Genomic DNA, 21,657 nt, shown 5'->3' with positions numbered 1-21,657 from the left:
TGGGAGGATTCAAAGCCTCAACCAATCTATCAAAACTGCTGTTTAGATTATGCCTGGGTGGTCATGGAGGGCGATTGAGTGGCTCTCTTCCTCTGAAACTTGTCTCTATTTCCAGGCGTTTCTACATGTCTGTGGTACTCCAAGAACCGAGCATGGTGTGATCTCTGGGCAGTTTGTAACCTGATGAAACATTTCTTGTTCATAGATGCGTAAATGCCCAAGGAACACAAGGTAGCCCTGGAGTCATTCATTGTCTCTTTGAGAAAAGCTTAGACTAAAGGGGAGGTCCTCTACAGTGTTCTGAATCCCTCAGAAACTCTGAAAGTTGAAGTCAAGATGCCCAGAGCACAACTACTGCCATGGATCTGGATCTGGAAGCAGTGTCCACAGCAGCTAGGGATGCCTGGGGAGATATTCTGGCCAATAGCTGACCCTCTGCAAATATGGACTGGAATTGCTTCCTGCAGTTGTGTGGCTGCTGTTTCATAAAAGCCACGAGCTGCTTGTAATTAGGGCTAGTCTACACTCGAAACACATCATCAGTGCAGCCATCCCACTGTAGTGCGTCTGGTGAAGATGTTTTATGCTGATGGGAGAAAGCTCTCTCGTTGGCATAATAAATCCAGCTTCATGAGAGGTGGTAGTTATGTCAGCAGGCATAGCACTGTCCATACCAGTGCTTAGGTCAGTGAAACATATGTCGCGTGGGGGTGGGAGTGGCTTATTCACAGACTTAAGATACGGGGAAGTAAGTGGTAGCGTAGACCTGACCTCAGTAGTGTATATTTGGCTATGACAGCCTGATTGTGATCTGGAATTGCACAGTTCTGAACTAGTAATATTTTCGTCCATTCAGTTGCTTTTGGTCTTTGTTGTAGGGGGTAGTTCTCAAAATGTCCTGCTTACTCTGTTCATTCACGACTATGGAGTTAGGTGGGGGATAGGAAAATAAAAAAAGTCAGACTCCTTAAGGAGCACGTAACACTTCTTTGTCCTTTTGCATATTGGTGGAACAGTAGCTGCATCTACCATAACATCTTAGCTGGATCCAGGAGAGACTCATTAATAGGTAGCACCACTCAGGAGGGTGTTGCCGACTGCAAAATATCTAGCAACTTGTACTGCAGATCTCTGACCTCCTCTAGAGGGATCTGCAGGATGTCAGGAAGCCTTCTAGTGAGGTCCTGAAACTGCCTGAAGTCGTTGGCCATGGAACGTGGTGGAGAAATAACTGTTTCATCCAGTGATGTTGAAATGGGAGTCTCAGAGATTACTTCCTCATATGTCCTAGCCTCCTGCTCTTGAAATGGCTCCTCCTGTCAGGGATGGGTAGAGGGAAAATGTGAAATTCTGGTCTCTTTGAGGGAGGGTACTGGTGGTCTGTTAAATTGCTGTCAATAGGCAGCCCACAGGTCCCAATATGGCCACTGTGGGGTCCATAAGGAAGCAGGGGTGGCATACAAGGTTGGTTCCACCATCCTTGATCACCTGCAAGGTCCTCCCAGCACAAAGGCGGATTCCTAAAGGGGTATGTAGGAGAACACCTCAGAAATCGAGGAGACTGATTAACAGTCCTCCTACTCCACATGGGGGCAGCCAATGATGTTGGAGGAGAGTCCTGTGACATGGAATGTCTACTCAGAGAATGAGGTCTCAGTACCAAAAGATGCTTTGTACCTGGTAACAGGGACTCTGGCTCCTACAGTGCCGAAAGGACACTGGTACCAATGTCATAGCTGAGATTGCCATAGCTGGAATCAATGGTACCAGCGATAGTGGGCACACTGCAAGCATTGTAGATGTCAAGCTTCAATGCTTGCTCGGTACCGAGGATACCACTTGTACAGGCAACTTGAAAAATATGCTGTTTTTAAAATCACAGTATCTTAAATCCATGCAATCAAAAGTGAGCTTCAATAAAGAACACAAACTACAGTAAGAACTATACATTTAAACAATGCTTGCTATTTAATCTATGTATTTTAACCTGTTCTTTATATATAATTAGGTGATGTTTGCAGGAATTAGAGACTTAATAGCAAAGGTTCTGAAACTCATCAAAGAGGTAGCATGGAGATCGCTTGTGCTGGCATGGTTTTACCTTTGCTGTTTTACTTTGCGTCAGCCCTGTTGCTGGAGGAGTGGTGGGAACTGATCTCTGTCAAGCTGCTGGCCAAGTCACCAGATAGCACCTATCACTTCTTGCTGGAGTGAAGGGGCTTCTCCAGAGTGAGGTGTCAGAGCCTGGGATACATCAGTGAAGTACCAAGTCTGGACAGGAGGACCAGTTGTGATTGTGGATTCTCCCCTTGCTACACTCCAGCTTCCCCCTACCGTGGGGTGGCAGCACCTTCTGCTGCTGTTCTCCCAGTAACTCCTGACCCTACTGCTGGCCACAAAGGAAGAAGGGGGGCAAATCACCCTTCCCGCCCCAAGCCTTTGAATAAATCAAAAGCTGGATAGACCCTAAAAATGAGACCCAGCCCCCTCCTCCCCCTGCAATTCAAGCTCTGTTCAACATCTCCCTTCATTTCTTTCTCCTAATCCCACACATTCTTTTCCCCACACTGTCCCTCCAACGTGGAACATATTCCCAATATCCATTTATCAAGCCGCCATCCTTACCTCATTTTAATCCCTCTTAAAACTCACTTTTGCCACATCAGCTACAAGGTGAAAAAACGCTCTGAAGTTGTTTATACACAACATAATTTCATGATGTGCAAATGCCCAAACTGTATCTACCCTATTTGTTTCTCTCCCTCTTGGTGCCTGTCTACGATTAGATAAATGTAAGACCATTAGGGCAGGAACCATTTTACTTTATGTTTCTTTAAACATACTTTTGAAGCATAATGAAGCATACTTTTGTTACTGTAAAAATAAAACTGAAAGTCTAGTTAAACTAGATGCGCTTTCATCTTGGACATATTTGTTTATATATCGATCATAGTTTGGTGCATGGAAAACATTTTAATGTGCGTATTCCTTGACAAAGGATTCTCACTCTTGTATTCAGATAGTATGGATGTGAACACCACATTAATTTTGTACCAGATGAACTGCAGCTTTCCAAGAGAAATATTACACATCCTGGAAAAGGATAGACAAGTTACTGATCCAATTTCTGAAAGCCAGTTTTTGATCTTCCAATTTGTGCAGCATACTCCCAGCTAAAAAGCAGCTTACATCAGAAATATCTTTGAGGACAGTGGTCCTTCACCAGCTACATTTTGTTGCTAGTGCAGTTCTAAAATTAGAGAATTTGAAGAAAGTTTGCAAGAGTAATGCATTACTTCAAAAACTCTGAGGAGAAAGAGAAAGAGCACGCACATACCAAATGCAGGGTAGTCCCAAGTGGTCTTATTTACACAAGCAAAGACTTCAAGGTTTCCCACTATTGAACCACTCTATGGGAGCAGTGCCACTTGTAATAGCAACTGTGGTACTCACTAGTGTAGATAGACAAAAAACAGCCAGCATGAAGGTAAAGACCATTTAAGCTACTATTTAGGTTGCTTTAAATGGTCACAGAAAGACAGGACGAATACAATTATTTCACTGCAGTTCTCTCCTCCAAACTCATAATCCTTTTCCACTACTTAATTTACTCCTCAACATACAGGGGAGGCAGAAAATGAAAAGAAACAAAAGCTAATTTTAAATTATGAAGAAACAAATAATGTTCTTCTGAAAACTAAAAAGCATTCAGACATGCCACACGGATGCCCTCAGCAGTTACAAAACAGAATTAGAAAACTAACATTTATTAAACAATTTACATTTTAATACACATTTCAAGAACGTGGTAGCATAAAAGGAAACTTGTTTTTAAAACAACCTGAATTTACCATTTAGCAATGTTACATTAATGATCAGGGGTCTCCTATCAATGGTTCCAAAAAACACTTCACCTAAATCTCCAACAACTGGAACCTCACTTAATGCAACAGTAAAAAATAAATAATTCCAAACTACTCCTACACTGAGGAATGTGTACTGAAGTATATAGCTGAGTACAAATAAATGTACTTACAACAATCTCAGCAAAACTTAACAGCTTTGCGGAAGTGTTCAGAAGCTACTACCCATGTTGCTCAAACTCCACTAAAATCTGTTTGTCACTTGATTACTTTACTTACATGTAGTGGAATAATAAACACAGATTTACATGAGTAGGTCAAAGTCAAACCACCAAAGTAGAAAATGGTAGGAGCCTCTTGGTCAACACAAAATCACATACAAATTTAACTAAATATGTTTTAATAGGACATCATTAAGCCTCATGAGGGTTAAAAAACAGGGAATTCAGGTACTTGGATTGGCAAATAAAGACAAGAATACTAAAGCATTTTCCACCATTTACTCTCGTTATCAAAAATATTTTTCAACTCTTCTTGCAAAACGAAAACAAAATAGTACAGACTGGACACATACATCACATTTTTCTTCCTATGGCTTTAACACCCCACCCTACCCGACCCCACAAAAAAGACGGGGGGAAATACAAAACAAAACGAAAAAAATTATCTGACCACGTTCACAGAAAATGACACCATAGTACACTACAAAAACAAAAAGGTGGTGTCATCTGATTTGTGTCCAAAAAGTTTTTGCTTATTTCTTAGACAGGTAACCATCATTGTACATGCTTTGTGCACAATCAAAATATATCCAACATTATGTCATAATTCACTGGAGATTTCATTTAATTAATAAAAATATGGCTGCCATAAAATGGAATTTGAAGAATTTGAGCACAGTTTCTCTTTAGACATGCTGTTATAATAGTAACTGTCCTTTAAATTAGAAGGATAATGCTTTGTATACTAGTCAGACCATCTTTTATTTGTGCTGTGCCATTTAAAGACGAGATATCGTTGCATCGTGAGGAAGTCTGACTTCTTTAGAATGGCATTAAAAAAAATCTTAAAAACTGCTGTAATGTTGTGCAAAATGCAAAAAGCCTTCGTTCAACTATCTCCTTATTTTCAAGGATTAACTGGAAATCAAGCAGTTGGGCATACTGATTGTAGATGAGTGAGCTGAACACTTGGTGGAATAAGCTGTCTAGCACACTTTACCTAATGAGTACTGAAAATAACTTGATCCTGTTTACCCATCAGTTCTCTTTCCTGACTGAGGGGAAGCAAGTGACAATGGGCTCTTTTCCTAGAGTAAATAGATCCCAAATACATGACAATACAGTGTTAACCTCATTTATTTCTTTAAGTGAAGAAAAGAGAAACCAATGGTGGGTAAAGGCTGTATAAACCAGGATGTATTGGGGGGCACCAATGGACAAAGATTTTAACCTAGCCCAGATTTATTTTTTTATATTTGTAACCTACGGTGAAATTCTTCTCAGACACCACGTGCAGCAACTCCCACTGAAATCAATGGGTTTACATATGTGGTATTTGGTCTCTTTGTTTATTAGTTGTTTTCCCTCTCATGATGAAGTGAACAGCGACATGCCAAAGATGAATGGAGTTAGTGCCACAGGGCATAAAATGTACCAGTCACACAGCCACCTGAAGGCTTTTTAGAAAAACTGAAGGAAGCAATTACACAGAGACTTGAGCAGGATCTGGAGGGACAGCCACTTTACAACTGACTCCAGTTGATTGCCCAGTTACTTCTTAGCCAATTCCAATGAGGGACAACTTCTCTTTCCATGAAATTACTAATTTGTACTGTTCCGTGCTCTAGATAACCAATGCTCATGATCAAAAAAGATGTGTCATTCAAAGACTGCAGTCCTCAGTTAATACTGTACTTTCAACAGGAATGGGATGTGATTTGCTAGCAACACTGACTCCCTATGGCAGTGTATTTGGCAGTTACTTTCACACACCATAAACTAGCACAACTTTGATGGACTGACTAGGTATCACTTCCTTACATTTAATTGGAAGCTTTAACTGAGCACAAAGCATTAACTGGCACAATGAGGTTAATATGTTCCTTTCCAAAGGTCATCTTGTATTAAAACCATTTACATCAGCATCTGATCTCAAACTATGAGGTGCTGTGAGATCTAAAGACATAGTTTTAGGGTAACTCCTCCATTATCTGCAAACTATTTCCCAGACACTAACACACATAACATAGCAATGAAAACACTTGATACAAGTGATCTATAGGCAGGAGCTTCGGCAAGTTAAACAGAACCATAGCTGCCTTAAAACTGTAGCAGTTCCCTTAGTAAGGGCAGGGAAAAGACAAAAAAATCATTTAACAGTCATATCTCATGTCTATAGCTTCATCCAAACTTTTATCATCGTGTGTACTGGCAGCTAAAAATGTAGTTACTGGTGACCCTGTCACATTAATTACACTGGTGCTTGTGCTGGCACTGCGCACAATGCTTGTCACATTAATGCCCAAAGTAAGCCTAGTCTGTTCCAAGGCCTTTTCTGGCACTGCAAATGCTTCCAGCTTCTTCTCCCCATTAGCCATATATGAGTTTTGGCAGCCACGGCATATACAGTCTAAGCAGGCTTTACGGTTAGAGTAGCAAGGGCAGCGTTGGCCACGGCATGTAAGAACACTTGGATTTTGGGTGGCGCGACCACATTTACACCCTTTCTTTTCTTGTGGCTTTTTGTATGCAGTTTTTGTCGGACTTCCTGGCATAACATTACTGCTAGCAATCTTTTCCTTTGCTTTGTCTTTTGTTTTCAGTATTCCTGGTTTGGCTTTCGGGTGAGATTTCTTGGGGGCATGTTCTAGATTCTTTTTCATGCTTTTATTAGGCAGGAGTACAGTTTTACTTATTTTGGGAGTAGTGCCTCCATTAGGTACAGTTGCTACAGGCTGCAAAGACATTTTATTTTCCTGTTTCACTGTTACTGGAGCTGATGCTCCCAATGTTGGGCCACAGATGATGCTGGAAATGGGTAGTGGCTGAACCTTTTCGCTGTCACTTTCTGATCGAGATCGCTTTCGGTTTAACTTAACTACTTTAGGTGTTGCTGCTGTACATGAGATCCCATGAGGAGAAGCACCTGTGGACATGAAAACATTATGGCTAAGAGGTGGGGGAGAAAGCTGCAGGAAAGGACCATTGGATATGGTGGCTTCCAAGCTGGGCTGCAAATCAGAACCACAGACTTCAGTGCTTGAAACAGTTTCTAAGCTTCGGAGAACTTCCTCAACACTAAGCAATAGCGAGCCAGGTTTTATATCTTCATTGAAACTGCAGATGTCAAGGCCTGATGTACACAAGTCACTAGTAGAAACTGTGTCACACACAGGCTGAAGACTGCTAGAGATATCCTCAGTTTTTATGTACTCTCCAGTACTACACACATCAATTGTATTTGCATGTTCAGGGGAAGGAATATTTACTCCAAGTTTATCCACTGAAAGCCCATTACAATTGGGCAACCCATTGATAACAGAACCTCTAATATCAATATTGTGTGTGCTTTCAGGCATGGAAGAAAAACTAGCTTGAGGATCATTAATATGTTCTGAGGTTGAAGGTAATGGAGAATGTGTCAAACACAAAGGCATGGCTGCATCAGAAATGTTTTCTGTATCTTCATGGAGTGGCGACCCATCTTTGAGAAAAGCCAAAAGATCTGCAGAACAGTCAACTGCTTGTATTATGTCTCGTGCCAATGGAGTCTGTGTTATGTATTCACACAGTTTTTTGTAGCAGTTCACTAGAATGCTCAACTGTTTATTTTCCTCAAACTGTTCATAGTCTTTGCACCAACTACATGATGGTTTCATCATCATCTTTTTGCCTTTACAAGTTTTGCAGACATAATGCTGACATGTGGAGTTGGTGGGAGCAATAGGATCCTGTAGCAAATTTCCTAAGAGGAAAAAGAAAAGAAGGTTATTAGAGCAGACCAAGTGGCATAGGCTTTCAGGGTAACATAAGAGGGACTTCCTAATTTACAGCAGTATGAATTGCCCGTATAGTGTTCAGCGATGAAAAAGATCATGAGAAAAACCATAGGTGTGCAAACAGTATGAACTGTGAGATTTTAGACTCATTACAATTGCTGTGCCCACAGTTTTAAAACAATGTTGTGTTCAGAAGTTTTCCACATTGCAGAGAAAAATTTCAACATAATCTGATCTGCTGATGCCCATTAACCCAGCCTTTAGAAAACACGGTGTCAAGCAAAACAATATCAGCATTGCCCCTTAAACACCACATTCATCTCAACATGGTGACCACTATGTAATGTCCCTAATGCACTAACCAAGAGAGCTACATCTGTACAAAGTGGGAAGGGTTAAAGCAGAAGTTCAAAGATTAAAATTCTGGAAGTCAAAATGGAAACAGTACAGAGGGAAGTAGCACTGAGAGACAGATGAAAACATGAAAGAGGTATAAGGAAGATAATTTGTTGTGGAAGAGTCAACATGGTTTTTGTAAAGGGAAATCATGCCTCACCAATCAACTAAAATTTTTTGAGGGGGTCAACTAGAATGTGGACAAGAGTGATCCAGTCGATATAGTGTACATAGATTTTCAGAAAGCCTTTGACAAGGTCCATCACCAAAGGCTCTTAAGCAAAGTAAGCTGTCATGGGATAAAAGGGAAGATCCTCTCATGGATCAGAAACTGGTTAAAAACTAGGAAACAAAGAGTAGGAATAAATGGTCAGTTTTCAGAATGGAGAGATGTAAATAGTGGCATCCCCCGGGGTCTGTATTGGGACCACTATAATTCAACATATTCATAAACGACCTAAAAAAATGGATAAACTCTAAGATGGCAAAATTTGCGGATGATACAAAACTACTCAAGAACTAGGGGTAACCAAATGAAAATTAATAGGCAGCAGGTTTAAAATAAACAAAAGGAAGTATTTCTTCACACAACACCCAGTCAACCTGTGGAAGTCTTTGCCAGAGGATGTTGTGAAGGCCAAATCTATAACAGAGTTCAAAAAAGAACTAGATAAATTAATGGAAAATAGGTACATCAATGGCTAGTTCCCAGGATGGGCAGGAATGGTGTCCCTAGTCTCTGTTTGTCAGAAGCTGGGGATGGGCAACAGGAATGGCTAACTCAATGATTACCTGTTCTGTTCATTCCCTCTGGGGACCATGGCATTGGCCACTGTTGGAAGACAGGATACTGGGCTAGATGGACCTTTGATCTGACCCAGTATGGCCATTCTTATGTTAAGTGCCACTTCTACAGGTACTCCTAGGCAAAGTTCCCAGGCTTTGGTGTGCTGGGGTGCTCACACACGAATGGAATACATGTCTGCAACGACTCAAAGAAGAACAGGAAGAGTTCAGAGAAGAACCACCAGGACTCAGACTGGAAAATATTGCATTCTGAATTTGTCCAGCTTCAACTGGATCTTGTAATGTTTCTGTCGGCTAGATTATAGAGCCCTCTACTATCAGATATCTTCTCCCTGCGTAGATACTAGAAGATAAAATACAAGTTATTTATTGCCTTTCAACCGTTTCTCAGCATATCCCTAGCTATATGGAGGATCCTATGTTCATGGACAGCTTCCCTGATAGAGGCTGTCCCTCAGTTCTGGATGACAAATTCCTTTTTAAAAGGAAGCTTGAAACTGATTCCCATCCCACCCCCCCTTCTTAAACTCTCTCTCTCCTGGGATAACAACTCATGATTATTCAGAGTGGGAGTAAATTCTAGCCAGGATGTCTCCCCATTAACTCTAATGGTCCATCTTTTTTTTTTCCTGAGCTCGACAATATATGGGTACTTTAAGTTGGGGTTGTGTAAACAACTGGTTTGGAAGGTGCTCCTCCCTATCTGACTGCTTCACCACTCTACTATGAGATACAGCTGAAGCTGCCCCACAGATTATGAGCATAGGTTTCTATATACACAAATACATAAATTAATAACTTTAGTCTGTATACATCTCATAATGACCATCAAGTTCAAAACATCAGAATGTTGCAGAAAAAGACCTTACTCAACATAGTTTTTTAGTACAACACAGTACACAATCAGTTAAACCAACTGCTTGTTTTTAATGTGTTAGATTTCTGATTTCCCTTTGAGGTGTCTGCAGCCTGACTGTCACAGATAATACTTCACGAACCCCAAGTACTGCATCAATACAAAATCAATCTCAGCTGGCGTCTGGACTTCAAGTGTTGTTACTGATCAGACAGACAAATTACCCTATAGGGCAAATAAATGCACTGCACACTTGTGCTGGTAAGCTAAGCCTCCAAACAAGCTCTTTCAGAAAACATAGCATCAATATTCACTGAAAATATACAAATCTGACCTAAATGTCCCCATAGATGCCTCCACAAAATTACGAGAATTGAAAAATTCCTACACCTTCAGACAATGTCAAAAGAGTTGAGCATTCCTCTCCTCTTAAGGAGGCAATATGGTCCTTGAAAGTAACCTTTTATGAAATGACAAAACTTCTATTCACACAGTGTTCACCCTCCCAATAGTGAAGAGAGAACTGTGGCAACAGTGCCATCCAGTTATGCTGGGATTCCTGGAAACCTCTTTAGCAGAAGACGGAAGTTCTTAACATAGTTCCTGTTGTCTCTTCTCTCAGTGAAAGAAAGGCGATACTGGTATTGCAACAATCTTCTGTTCCCAATTCCTTGTTCTACTCTGCCTAAGCTAGTGAAGAAAGCTTTACAACTCCATTCAACAGGGTCAGGAGACAAAAGCTCACAGGTAAGCCAAAAACATGGAGACGTGAGTGAAGGGTCTGAATCTAAAGGAAGCATGCGGCAATTATAGCAAGGACAAAGGAGAAACAAGAGGGAACATTGTGGAAATCAAATAAGTATCTTAGGCCTGGTCTACACTACAGGCGAAAATCGATCTTAGATACGCAACTTCAGCTACGTGAATAACGTAGCTGAAGTCGAAGTATCTAAGATCGAATTACTCACTGTCCTCACGGCGCGGGATCAATGTCCGCGGCTCCCCCTGTCGATTCCGCAACTTCGCTCGGCTTGGTGGAGTTCCGGAATCGATATAAGCGTGTTCGGGGATCGATATATCGCGTCTAGATGAGACGCGATATATCGATGCCCGAGCAATCGACTGCTACCCGCCGATACGGCGGGTAGTGAAGACATAGCCCTAGATGTCTATATACTAATGCAAGAAGTATGAGGAATAAATAGGAAGAGCTATAAATACTAGTAAATAACCACAACTATGACATAGCTGGCATCACAGAGACTTGGCGGAATAATACACGACTGGAATATTGCTACAGAAGGGAGCATCTTGCTGAGGAAGGACAGGCAGAGAGGGAGGGGAAAAATAAGAGGTGTTTGTGACGCGTTCCCCCTAGAAGAGACCCTGCCTTTAGCTACCAGGTGGCAGGAGCTGGCCTCCTGCACACCCACCCCTAGAAGCATACAGTTTTCCACCGCTGCAGAGGAATTAAAGAGAGACTCTCCCATTCCTCCAGCAGTTCCTGAGACTTTGCCCTTTACCTCCGGGGTTCCAGCATAAAATTTCTCCTTGACATCCTGAGCTACACGGAAGAAATCATTCTCCAGCAACAAAGCAGTCGGGTTACCATTTACCACAGCCAGTCAATACAGCTTCCAAATCCTCAGTTTCTATATGCACGTTAGCCAAAGGCACAAGGATTTTGTAACCTCCCACTAATAAAAGCTCTGCCATCTGCCCTTGCAGTAAGTTACCTGCACAACATTCCTCCTAACCCTGTGTCTTTCCACCCCAGGTGTTCTCTGCCATTAATCCTGACAGCCTTTATGTGCTTGATGGCTGGCTGGACAGAGGCTACTTTTAACAAACCCTGTATGGTAAGTGGCAATTGCCTGAAGTGCCTCTGTGCTCACGGTAGCAGCATTTCCATGAGTTGTTTGCGGCTTGTTTCCACTCAGCACAGGGCATTTATTCTTCAGGTGCTCAGTGGAAGTACAGTGATCGCACCTTCTGGGCTCCTCTGTTTTTACAGGGGATTTGGAACGAGGACTAGAGGAATGGATTTGGGGAGGTGAGCACTCAGACTCCCCTCCACCCTCCTTCTTCCCAAGAGTAAAACAGGAACTCTGCTTCCCACCAGGTTTAAACTCCTCTGTCTGTGGTTTGTTTGCAATAGATCAGGGATCGGCAAGCTTTCAGAAGTGGGGTGCCAAGTCATAATTTATTCACTCTAACTTAAGGTTTCGTGTGCCAGTAATATTTTAACATTTTTAGGTCTCTTTCTATAAGTCTATAATATATAACTAAACTATTGTTGTATGTAAAGTAAATAAGGTTTTAAAAATGTTTAAGAAGTTTCATTTAAAATTAAATTAAAATGCAGAGCCCCCAGATCAGTGGCCAGGCCCCAGGCAGTGAGAGTGCCACTGAAAATCAGCTCGTGTGCTGTCTTTGGCATGTGTGCCATAGGTTGCCTACCCCTGCAATAGATGCTTGAGTTTGCTCAAATTGATCAGCTAGAGTAGCCAGTTCTTCAACAGTTTTCACCTTTTTATCCCATAAACACTGTTTCACATCATCTCTACATAGACTCACAAAATGTTCCTGGGCAACAAAATCACCCATTCCTTCAAAGCTTGTAACACCTTTTCCCTTTACCCGCTTTTCCATCAAATCTTTCATCTGGTTTACATATGCCACATTACTCATCCCAGCAGCCCTCTTAAGGCTTCTACATTTTACTCTAGATGTTTCAGGTGTAATCTGAAACAGTTTTAAATATATTTCCATGAATTTACCATAATCTGAAACATCTCTAACTGGCATCTTATTGAATATATCCGGAGCTCTCCCAGACAACTTTGCAACCAAAGTGGGCATATTTTGGTCCTCAGCAATCTCATGAAGTACACACAGCCTCTTGAAAGTGATACAATATTCAGCAATATCCCATTTTATTGTATGCAGGACATAAACATTCCCCCATTTGTGGATTTTTGGAGACGTGGGACTCATTGGTGTGGGGGTTGGTGGGGGGGCGGGGGGTGTTCTGGTTCTCTATCGACTCCAGTTGGCGCTTCCCCTCTTTCTTTTTCCTCCATGGCTAATTTCTGGATCTCCATTTCTTTGTCAGCCTCTATCTGTTTCAGTTCCAAAACTCTCTGGTGTGCAGCTTTTTGCTTAGCATCCTCTGCTTCTATGGCTCTTCAGTGTGCAGCTTCTTGTCTGTCTCAACTTCCAGCTGTTTTTATTACATAAGTCTCATGTATTCTTTTTCCATCTATTCTGCCTGCAATCTGCACTGCTCCATCTTCTTACTAGTTTCATTCACTCATTTTCCTGCCTTTCTGTCCCTATTTCCCTTTCCCGAAATAAGAAAACAGAAAATAAACTGGTAACTTCTGACTGATCTCCACCCACCACACTTAAATCTCACTTAAAATCGCCACCAGTGTATGAAGTGCAAATCTCACTCAGAACAAGCAGCTGTGCATATGATCCTGCAGGACTATGCCATTGTGACGGGTTCCCCCCAGGGGGCCACCTGGAACTGGGGTACCACTGAGCCCCCTAGCCCATCAGCTTGGATTCCCTCTCACACTGTACTGTTGTTACAAGCTGCAAAGCCCTCCAGCCTGCACTTTCACCAGCATTCATACAGGTAGGGATACACCCAGCTGCAGTTACACACAGGCTCTCTAACCACCAGCTTCCTAACCTGGGACCCCAGAGCAGTACCATCTTGCCGTGGCCAAATCTGGTATAATGTCTGGTCTACCTCTCCCTCAATGTGAGGAGAGCAATGCACACTTGTGGTAACCAAGCAGAGATTTGCCCCAAGCACTCCAGTCAAAGCTTACTGGTTTAGATTAAAACAAAACCAAGTTAACTACAAAAGGTAGATTTTAAGTGATCATAAGTGACAGCAAACAGATTAAAGCAGATTACCTAGCAAATAAACAAAAATTCAACCTCAGCTTAATATACTAGATAGATTGGATATGTGATACAGCATGGCCAGAAGGCAGCATAAGAGTGTTAGCAGGGGGCCTTATTCCCTGCCAAGGGAGGAAGGTTTGCTTTAGATTAACTAGAACAGCTGTGGCCAGTTACCAGTTAGAGCAGCGGAAGGCACCTGACTCCAGTCAGAGCACCTGAATCCAGTCATGGGATATAAAACCCGTGTTCAGTCAGACAGGGTGTGGTAGTTGAAGGAGAAAGGTTGGATTGGAGCAGAGTGCAGAAGAGAAGAGTTTGTCCAGAGAGAAATAGAAGGTTTGGAGGAGTGCTGCGGTGGATTGGGAAGCCCAATAGAAAACCCTAGGTAAGGGGCACCAGGCTTGTATAGAAAGAGGCGAGAAGCCCTTCACAAAGCTGACGGTATGAGAGGGAAGTAACCAGGGGAAGAAACACTAGTCAAGTGGTTCACCACAACCCCAGGCCCCTGGGTTGGGACCTGGAGTATAGGGCGGGCCAGGTCCCTCCCTCTACTCCCCTCCTCCAAGGACACAGGGGAATGATAAGAACTGGTTCAGAGGCAAGCAACAGCGCCCTAACCTACCCCAGAGAAGAGAAAGCGCGAGACCCAGCAGAACAGTACCGCAATTTGCCACACGTGGTGTGAGGGGTGGGATCTGCGCGCTGGGTCATGTGCAGGGGGAGACATAACCTCCCACCCTTAAGATGGACCGAGTGGTCAAGGCTCTAATACATGCACCGCAGCCCGCAGCAGGAGGCTACAGGGTCCAGGCAACCGCCCAACAAGAGGCGACTAGATTGCAGCAAGAGACTAATCAGCTGCTGCTGAGTCAGGCTGCTCAGGACCGAGCCCTGCTGAGAGACCTAATAAGCCAGATGAAGACCCTTATGGAACAGAATCACCCACGGGAAGGGACCCGGACATACGGGCTAGCCATTACTTACAAAAAATGACCAGGGAGGATGATGTGGAAGCATACCTCCTGGCTTTTGAGAGAACAGCCCTGCGGAGGCCTGGCCCCGAGAACAATGGTCTGGTATCCTTGCCCCATTCCTATGTGGAGAAGCCCAGAAGGTCTATTACGATATGTCTGCAGAAGCTGCAGCAAACTATTCCCAGCTAAAGGCAGAGATCCTGGCCAGGTTCGGAGTGACAACGGCACTACGAGCCCAGAGGTTCCATGAATGGCGATATATGGAGACAAGACACCCGAACGCAGTTGTTTGACTTGATCACCTGACCCGGAAATGGCTGCGCCTGAAGCCCATAGCTCTGAGGAGATGATGGAGGTACTAATATTGGACCGGTATATGCGGGGTACCACCAGGACTCAGGACTTGGGTGGGTCAGAATGACCCTCTACCTATGATGAGTTGTCTCCCTCGTGGAAAGACAACTGGCAGCCCGCGAACTGTTCCAGACTCCAAGCGGGAGACACGGCAACCCAGGAAAGACAACCCCAAACCAAGGCCCGGACTGTCGAGAACTCTAAGAAAACTATAACCGGGAGGAACGACAGTGAGGAATGGCTCGAGGCCAGAAAGGGACCTGGGGGTTTGGGAAGAGTGGTGGGGGGCCGGCCACTAGCCCAGGCAGGGGGTGATAACCGGAATGAGGGGACGGTGTTATGAATGTGGGAATTGGGGCATATAGCAGCCCAATGTCCAACAAGGAGGTGCCTATGCAGTGTAATCTGGGGAGTTATGGGGAGCAATGTGGCCTGATCAGCCTGGTAGGGGTTACATTGACCTCACATGGATTTACGCAGACCAGTAAAAATGAATGGTATAAAACCATAGCATTAATAAATTCGGAGTGCTGTACGTTGGTCCTCGGAAAGTTGGTGGGAACAGACAACTAACTGGGCCAAAAGCACAGGGGTAACATGCGTACATGGCACCGTGAATTTTTACCCTACAATTCCAGTACGGATTGGAAATCCAGGGAATACACCAGAGTTTCTGCAGGAGTAGTCCCCAAGCTCCCTTATCCTGTTTTGATTGGAGAGAGACTTCCCTGGGTTTGAGAACTTACTGACCCCATAGAGGCAGGAGAGGGTAGCAACCCCCAGGTTGAACAGAGGCAACTAAGATAGCCTCGCCCATGTTTGCTGAATTTGCTCCAGACTTGTTCTCATCCCTGGAAAACCCCGCAGGGCTAGGCGAGAACGAAGGGCGGCTAAAAAGTTAGGGACCAGGATTCTGGCAGCTAATCAAAAGACTTCCTTGTGGGTAGGCGAATCCGCCCAGGAGACAGGAGAAGGTTGGGTCACGGAGGCCTCAGAGAGGTTCCTGGCCAAGTGGGAGCACCCAGGGGGAGAGTTGAAATAGGCCCCCTGGAATTAGGTCAGTTCAGCACTGCACGTGAGACCTTTGGGCAGACCAGGCCGAAGATCCATTATATGCAATGTGAGGGAGAGGTAGTGGAAGTAAATGGAGTGCCTGTAGAAGGAAAAGTCAAAGGCCCAAGGCCATATTATGTGCTCAAACGTGATCTGTTGTACAGAATAGAGCAAATACGAGGGGAAGAAGTAGAGCAACTCCTAGTCCCACGGAAACACATAAGGGCCGTCACTAGAGTTAGCTCAAGTCATTTATTTGGGGGACATCTAGGGGTAGACAAGACGCTGGATAGAATACTAAGAAGTTTTATTGGCAGGAATGCGAGGAGAAGTCCAGCGTTATTGTGCCTCCTGCCCTGAATGCCAGCTGCATAGCCCCTGACCTCACTTAGGGCCCCACTAGTACCTTTACCTATATTGATGTGCGCGTTCGAGAGGATAGCTATGGACATAGTGGGCACCACTAGAAAATCGGCACGGGCCACTGAACATACTAGAGTCATCCTGACTATGCCACACGATATCCAGAGGCCATCCCTTTAAGAAACCCCACATCTAAGGCCATAGCTAAAGAACTACTACAGGGTTTTCGAGAGTGGCTCCCTAAGGAGATCTGACAGACACAGGGAACCCGTTTACGTCAAAACTAATGAAAGACTTATTGCCCTGCTCCGTATACAAGCCATTCGGACCTCCGTCTACCATCCACAAACAGACGGACTAGTCGAAAGATTCAATCGAACCTCAAAAGTATGTCCGGAGTGGTAGCACAGGATGGAAAGGACTGGACACTCTTTTGCCGTATCTAATGTTCGCTATACGGGAAGTTTCCCCAGGCATCCACGGGTTTTTCTCCCTTTGAACTCTTATATGGACGCCACCCACGCGGGATATTGGATATCGCCAGGAGGACTGGGAGAACACCAACCAGAAAGATATTATTGAGCATGGACACAGATACGAGAGCGGATACTCGAGTAACCACGATAGTACGGGAGCATTTAGAAAAGCACAAGAGGCACAGCGGACATACTACAACCGTTGGCGAAAATGCTAAGATTTCAGCCGGGGGAACGCGGTGATAGTGTTAGTGCCGACCACGAAAGCAAACTCCTAGCCAGTTGGCACGGACCATATAGAGATAGTGGAAGCTAAAAGGGAAGAAATTAGGATGGAAGTGCGAAAGATCTGGAATCGGGTCATTGAGAATCCCACAGCCAGTGGTCCAGTCTGATCGTACTAGTCCCAAGCCTGAGGCACCTCTGAGGTTTTGTAACGACTTCTGGAAATTAAATGAGTATCCCACTTCGATGCCTACCCGATACCACGCATTGACGAGCTGGTTGATCAGTTAGGCAAGGCCAAATACCTAACCACCCTCGATCTGCCAAAGGATATTGGCAATACCCCTGGCCAAGGATGCCAGGGAAAAGACTGCTTTTTCTACACCCGATGGCCTGTTCAGTACACTGTCTCCCTTTCGGACTCCATGGGGCCCCCGCCACATTCCAAAGACTGATGGATAAGTTATTACGACCCCATGCCAACTATGCCGCGCCTATCTGAGACAGACATAGTTATAATAGCCCTGATTGGGAGACACACCTGGACAAAGTGGAAGCAGTGCTGGACGCTTTGCGAAGGCTGGTCTCACCCGCTAATCTCTGAAATGCGTGATAGACTAGCTGAGGCCAAATACCTCGGGCATGTCGTGGGGAGAGGTGGTGAAGCCCCAATGGAACAGGTGGAGGCAATACAAGATTGGCCTCGACCAATCCGCAAGAAGCAGGTCAGAGCATTTTGGGTAATAGTTGGATACTATCGGAGATTCATCCCTCATTTTGCCACAAGAAGCGGGGCCATTGACGGATCTGATAAAAGCTCGGGGCCCGAGATAGTGAAAGTGGACAGATGCGGCGGAAGCAGCATTTGCAGATTTGTGGACAGCCTATGCTGCCATCCGGTACTCATGGCCCAGACTTCGAGAAGGATTCTCCTGCAGACGGACACCTCGGAGGTGGGACTCGGTGCGTCCTTTCCCAAGATGGTAGGGGAGGAGGAGCACCCCATCTTGTACCTCAGCCGAAAGCTCCTCCCCAGGGAACAAAAATACGCTGTTGTTGAAAAGGAATGTCTGGCGATTAAAATGGGCTATGGAGACTCTCCGCTACTATCTCCTGGGGCGGCGGTTTACCCTTGTGACTGATCACGCCCGGGCGTGATCAGTCACAAGGGTAAACCGCCGCCCCAGGAGATAGTAGCGGAGAGTCTCCATAGCCCATTTTAATCGCCAGACATTCCTTTTCAACAACAGCGTATTTTTGTTCCCTGGGGAGGAGCTTTCGGCTGAGGTACAAGATGGGTGCTCCTCCTCCCCTACCATCTGGGAAAGGACGCACCGAGTCCCACCTCCGAGGTGTCCGTCTGCAGGATGAATTCCTTCTCGAAGTCTGGGGCCATGAGTACCGGATGGCAGCATAGGGCTGTCCACAAATCTGCAAATGCTGCTTCCGCCGATCTGTCCACTTTCACTATCTCTGGGCCCCGAGCTTTTATCAGATCCGTCAATGGCCCCGCTTCTTGTGGCAAAATGAGGGATGAATCTCCGATAGTATCCAACTATTACCCAAAATGCTCTGACCTGCTTCTGCGGATTGGTCAGAAGAAAGAGTTTGTCCAGAGAGAAATAGAAGGTTTGGAGGAGTGCTGCGGTGGATTGGGAAGCCAAACAGAAACCCTAGGTAAGGTGGGCACAGGCTTGTATAGAAGAGAGGCGAGAAGCCCTTCACAAGCTGACGGGTATGAGAGGGAAGTAACCCAGGGAAGAAACCGCTAGTCAAGTGGTTCACCACAACCCCAGGGCCCCTGGGTTGCGGACCTGGAGTAGAGGGCGGACTCTATCTTGGATGTCAGTATTTTTTCCACAGACTGGTCTGGAACTAGGCTTTGGAACAAAGGGTTCCCACCATATGCAAAAGCTATATTAAGGCAGTTGTGACATCAGTGGTTCTTCACTTCTCATATAAGAAGACTCCAGGAAACACTTGAGGAACAAATACAGAACTGGGGAAGTGCTGGACCCAGGCTAAAGAATTTCTAACCTGTGGTATGAAACACGTGGGGATTCCAAGCCGCAGAGCCAACTGTGGCTGTGCTTTAGAATCTACAAGTCTGCCTGTACCATCAGTTGGGTGAGAATTCTGCTATTCATACTGTGGCAAATTGCCGGTACTGTTTCTGCTGGGTCTCGCGCTTTCTCTTTTCTGGGGTAGGTTCAGGGCGCTATTGCTTGCCTCTGAACCAGTTCTTAATCATTCCCCTAGTGTCTTGGAGGAGGGGAGTGGAGAGGGAGGGACCTGGGCCCGCCTCTACTCCAGGTCCCAACCCAGGGGCCCTGGGGTTGTGGTGAACCACTTGACTAGCGGTTTCTTCCCCTGGGTTACAATTACCAGCATCACGTGGCCTGGTCACATGTCCTTGTAGAGACACAACAGCCATCACTCACAGGCTGTCTGTAGTGTTATCAGGAAGGCCCACCAGGTGGGAGCTAAGTAAGGCAACATTTTAGTCATGGGTATTTTTAGTAAAAGTCATGGACAGGTAGGGTGACCAGATGTCCCAATTTTATAGGGATAGTCCGAATATTTGGTGCTTTTTCTTATACAATTGCCTATTACCCCCCACCCCTGTCCTGATTTTTCACACTTTTTATCTGGTCACCCTATGGACAGGTCACTGGCAGTAAACAAAAATTCACGGACTGTGACCTGTCCATGACCTATACTATATACCCCTAAGTAAAACTTGGGCTGGGGTGCCGTGGGTGCAGGGGGGAGCCATGGTGCTAGGGGAGCAACAGGGGTGTGTGTGTGCAGGTGCTGGGAAGGGCAGACAGTGGCACGTGGCCCAGGACCCCCACTGGTTCTTGGGGGTGGGGAGGGTTGGCAGGGCTGGCAGGCTCCCTACCCAGCTCCGTGCGGCTCCCTGGAAGTGGCTGGCATGTCCCCGCAGCTCTTAGGGCGAGGGAAGGCCAGGGCAGGTCTGCAGCTCTCACTGGCTGAAAATTGTAGTCAATGGAAGCTACAGGAGCAGTGCCTGCAGGCAGGGGCAGCGCGCAGAGCTCTCATCCCCTCTGCCTAGGAGCTCCAGGGACATGCCGGCTGCTTCTGGGGAGTGCCCCCCGCAAAAAATAAGCACCGCCCTGCACCCCAACCCTCTGCCCTAGTCCTGAGCCCCCCTCACAGACTCAAACTACTGTTGCTGCTGCTCAGGGAAGACGGGTGCACAGTGGCCCGAGACTGCCCCAGCAGTAGCCAGCACAGCTGGCCCAGGGGTAATCTGGAGCCAGCCACATCTGAGTGGTGCAGAAGTCATGGAGGTCCATGACAGACAGGCAGCCTTAGAATTAAGCTTCTCCTGAGGCCTATTGTTCTTTCCAATGGCCCATTAACCTGAATAGGCCCTTTACCACCAACTATTGAGACTGAAAGCATCTTGTCTACTAGGCGTTACCCAAGTGTAACTACATTTGAAGTACAGATACATATTCAGTATTTATAACTTTAGATGCAAAATTGATACATGCATACAAATAGGATAATCATATTCAGCAAATCATATCTTTTCCAATGACACCTTCCATAACTTATCTTGTACAAAATGCATCATAATTTTGCAATAATCCTATTATAATATCGCTGTGAAGAATATGGGGTGCAGTGTCACAGTGTTGCCTTGTAAATCAAAGATATATACTCTTGCATTGGGGCTGAGATGGATATAGGAGACAAACTTGTTGAAAGTCTCTGGGTAAAGATAAAAGAGGTAAAAAAAAACCAAGGGTGATGTTATGGTAGGGGTCTGCTATAGACTACCTAACCAGGAAAAAGTAACAAAATCATCGAAAGTACAGGACTCAGACAAACAAAATCAATGAAAATGTAATAAATTGAAGTAGAATAAGCATCAAGAACTGTTGGTCAGGTGCTTCCAAGAGAAGCTCTTTTGTGCACCGTGGCTGGAAAGGGACATAGCATTCTAAGGCCCCTGACATACCTGTATTTAGGGTTCTCTCAATACATTTTTGGTGGCCTCAGAATGCAGCCATCAACTCTTGCCGGTGGCCATTCTGACAATTTTTCTTAAAATATTTAAATTAGCTCTAGGACAAACAAATAAATATTAACACATACATGTCAAAATCATTGTAATTTATTTATCTAGGGTTTTGTTTGCAGACTCAATAATAAAAATAATGTAGTTGTCTCTATTCTTTACTGGAACTAAACAGAAAAGAAACAAATAAATTTGTGGTTTTTGGTTGTTGTTTCTTTTGCTTTTTTGGTTGCTTGAATTTTACACACTTGCAAGCTAGTAAGTCTGCTAGCTAGTTGGGAGGCACTGATAAGTAATATCAATAAACATACAAATACC

The 21,657-nt window shown here is 44.8% G+C and overlaps 1 protein-coding gene across 2 annotated transcripts in view; it reads right to left on the bottom strand.

Moving 5' to 3' along the window:
* Positions 1-4,246: 4,246 nt before the first annotated feature.
* The window catches only part of LOC116823884 (E3 ubiquitin-protein ligase MSL2), a 43,636-nt gene continuing 26,225 nt past the window's right edge, over positions 4,247-21,657 (bottom strand). For both annotated transcript variants that reach the window (XM_075068589.1, XM_075068590.1), the window contains one exon: positions 4,247-7,829. In XM_075068589.1, the coding sequence (XP_074924690.1) occupies positions 6,238-7,829 (1,592 nt within the window). In that variant the 3' untranslated portion in view covers positions 4,247-6,237. The remainder of the gene's footprint in view (positions 7,830-21,657) is intronic.

Source organism: Chelonoidis abingdonii, chromosome 8, assembly GCF_003597395.2.
Source record: "Chelonoidis abingdonii isolate Lonesome George chromosome 8, CheloAbing_2.0, whole genome shotgun sequence".
Taxonomy (NCBI): Eukaryota; Metazoa; Chordata; order Testudines; family Testudinidae; genus Chelonoidis; species Chelonoidis abingdonii.
The sequence above is the reverse complement of the archived record's forward strand: the minus strand, read 5'-3'. Positions and strand labels throughout refer to the sequence as shown.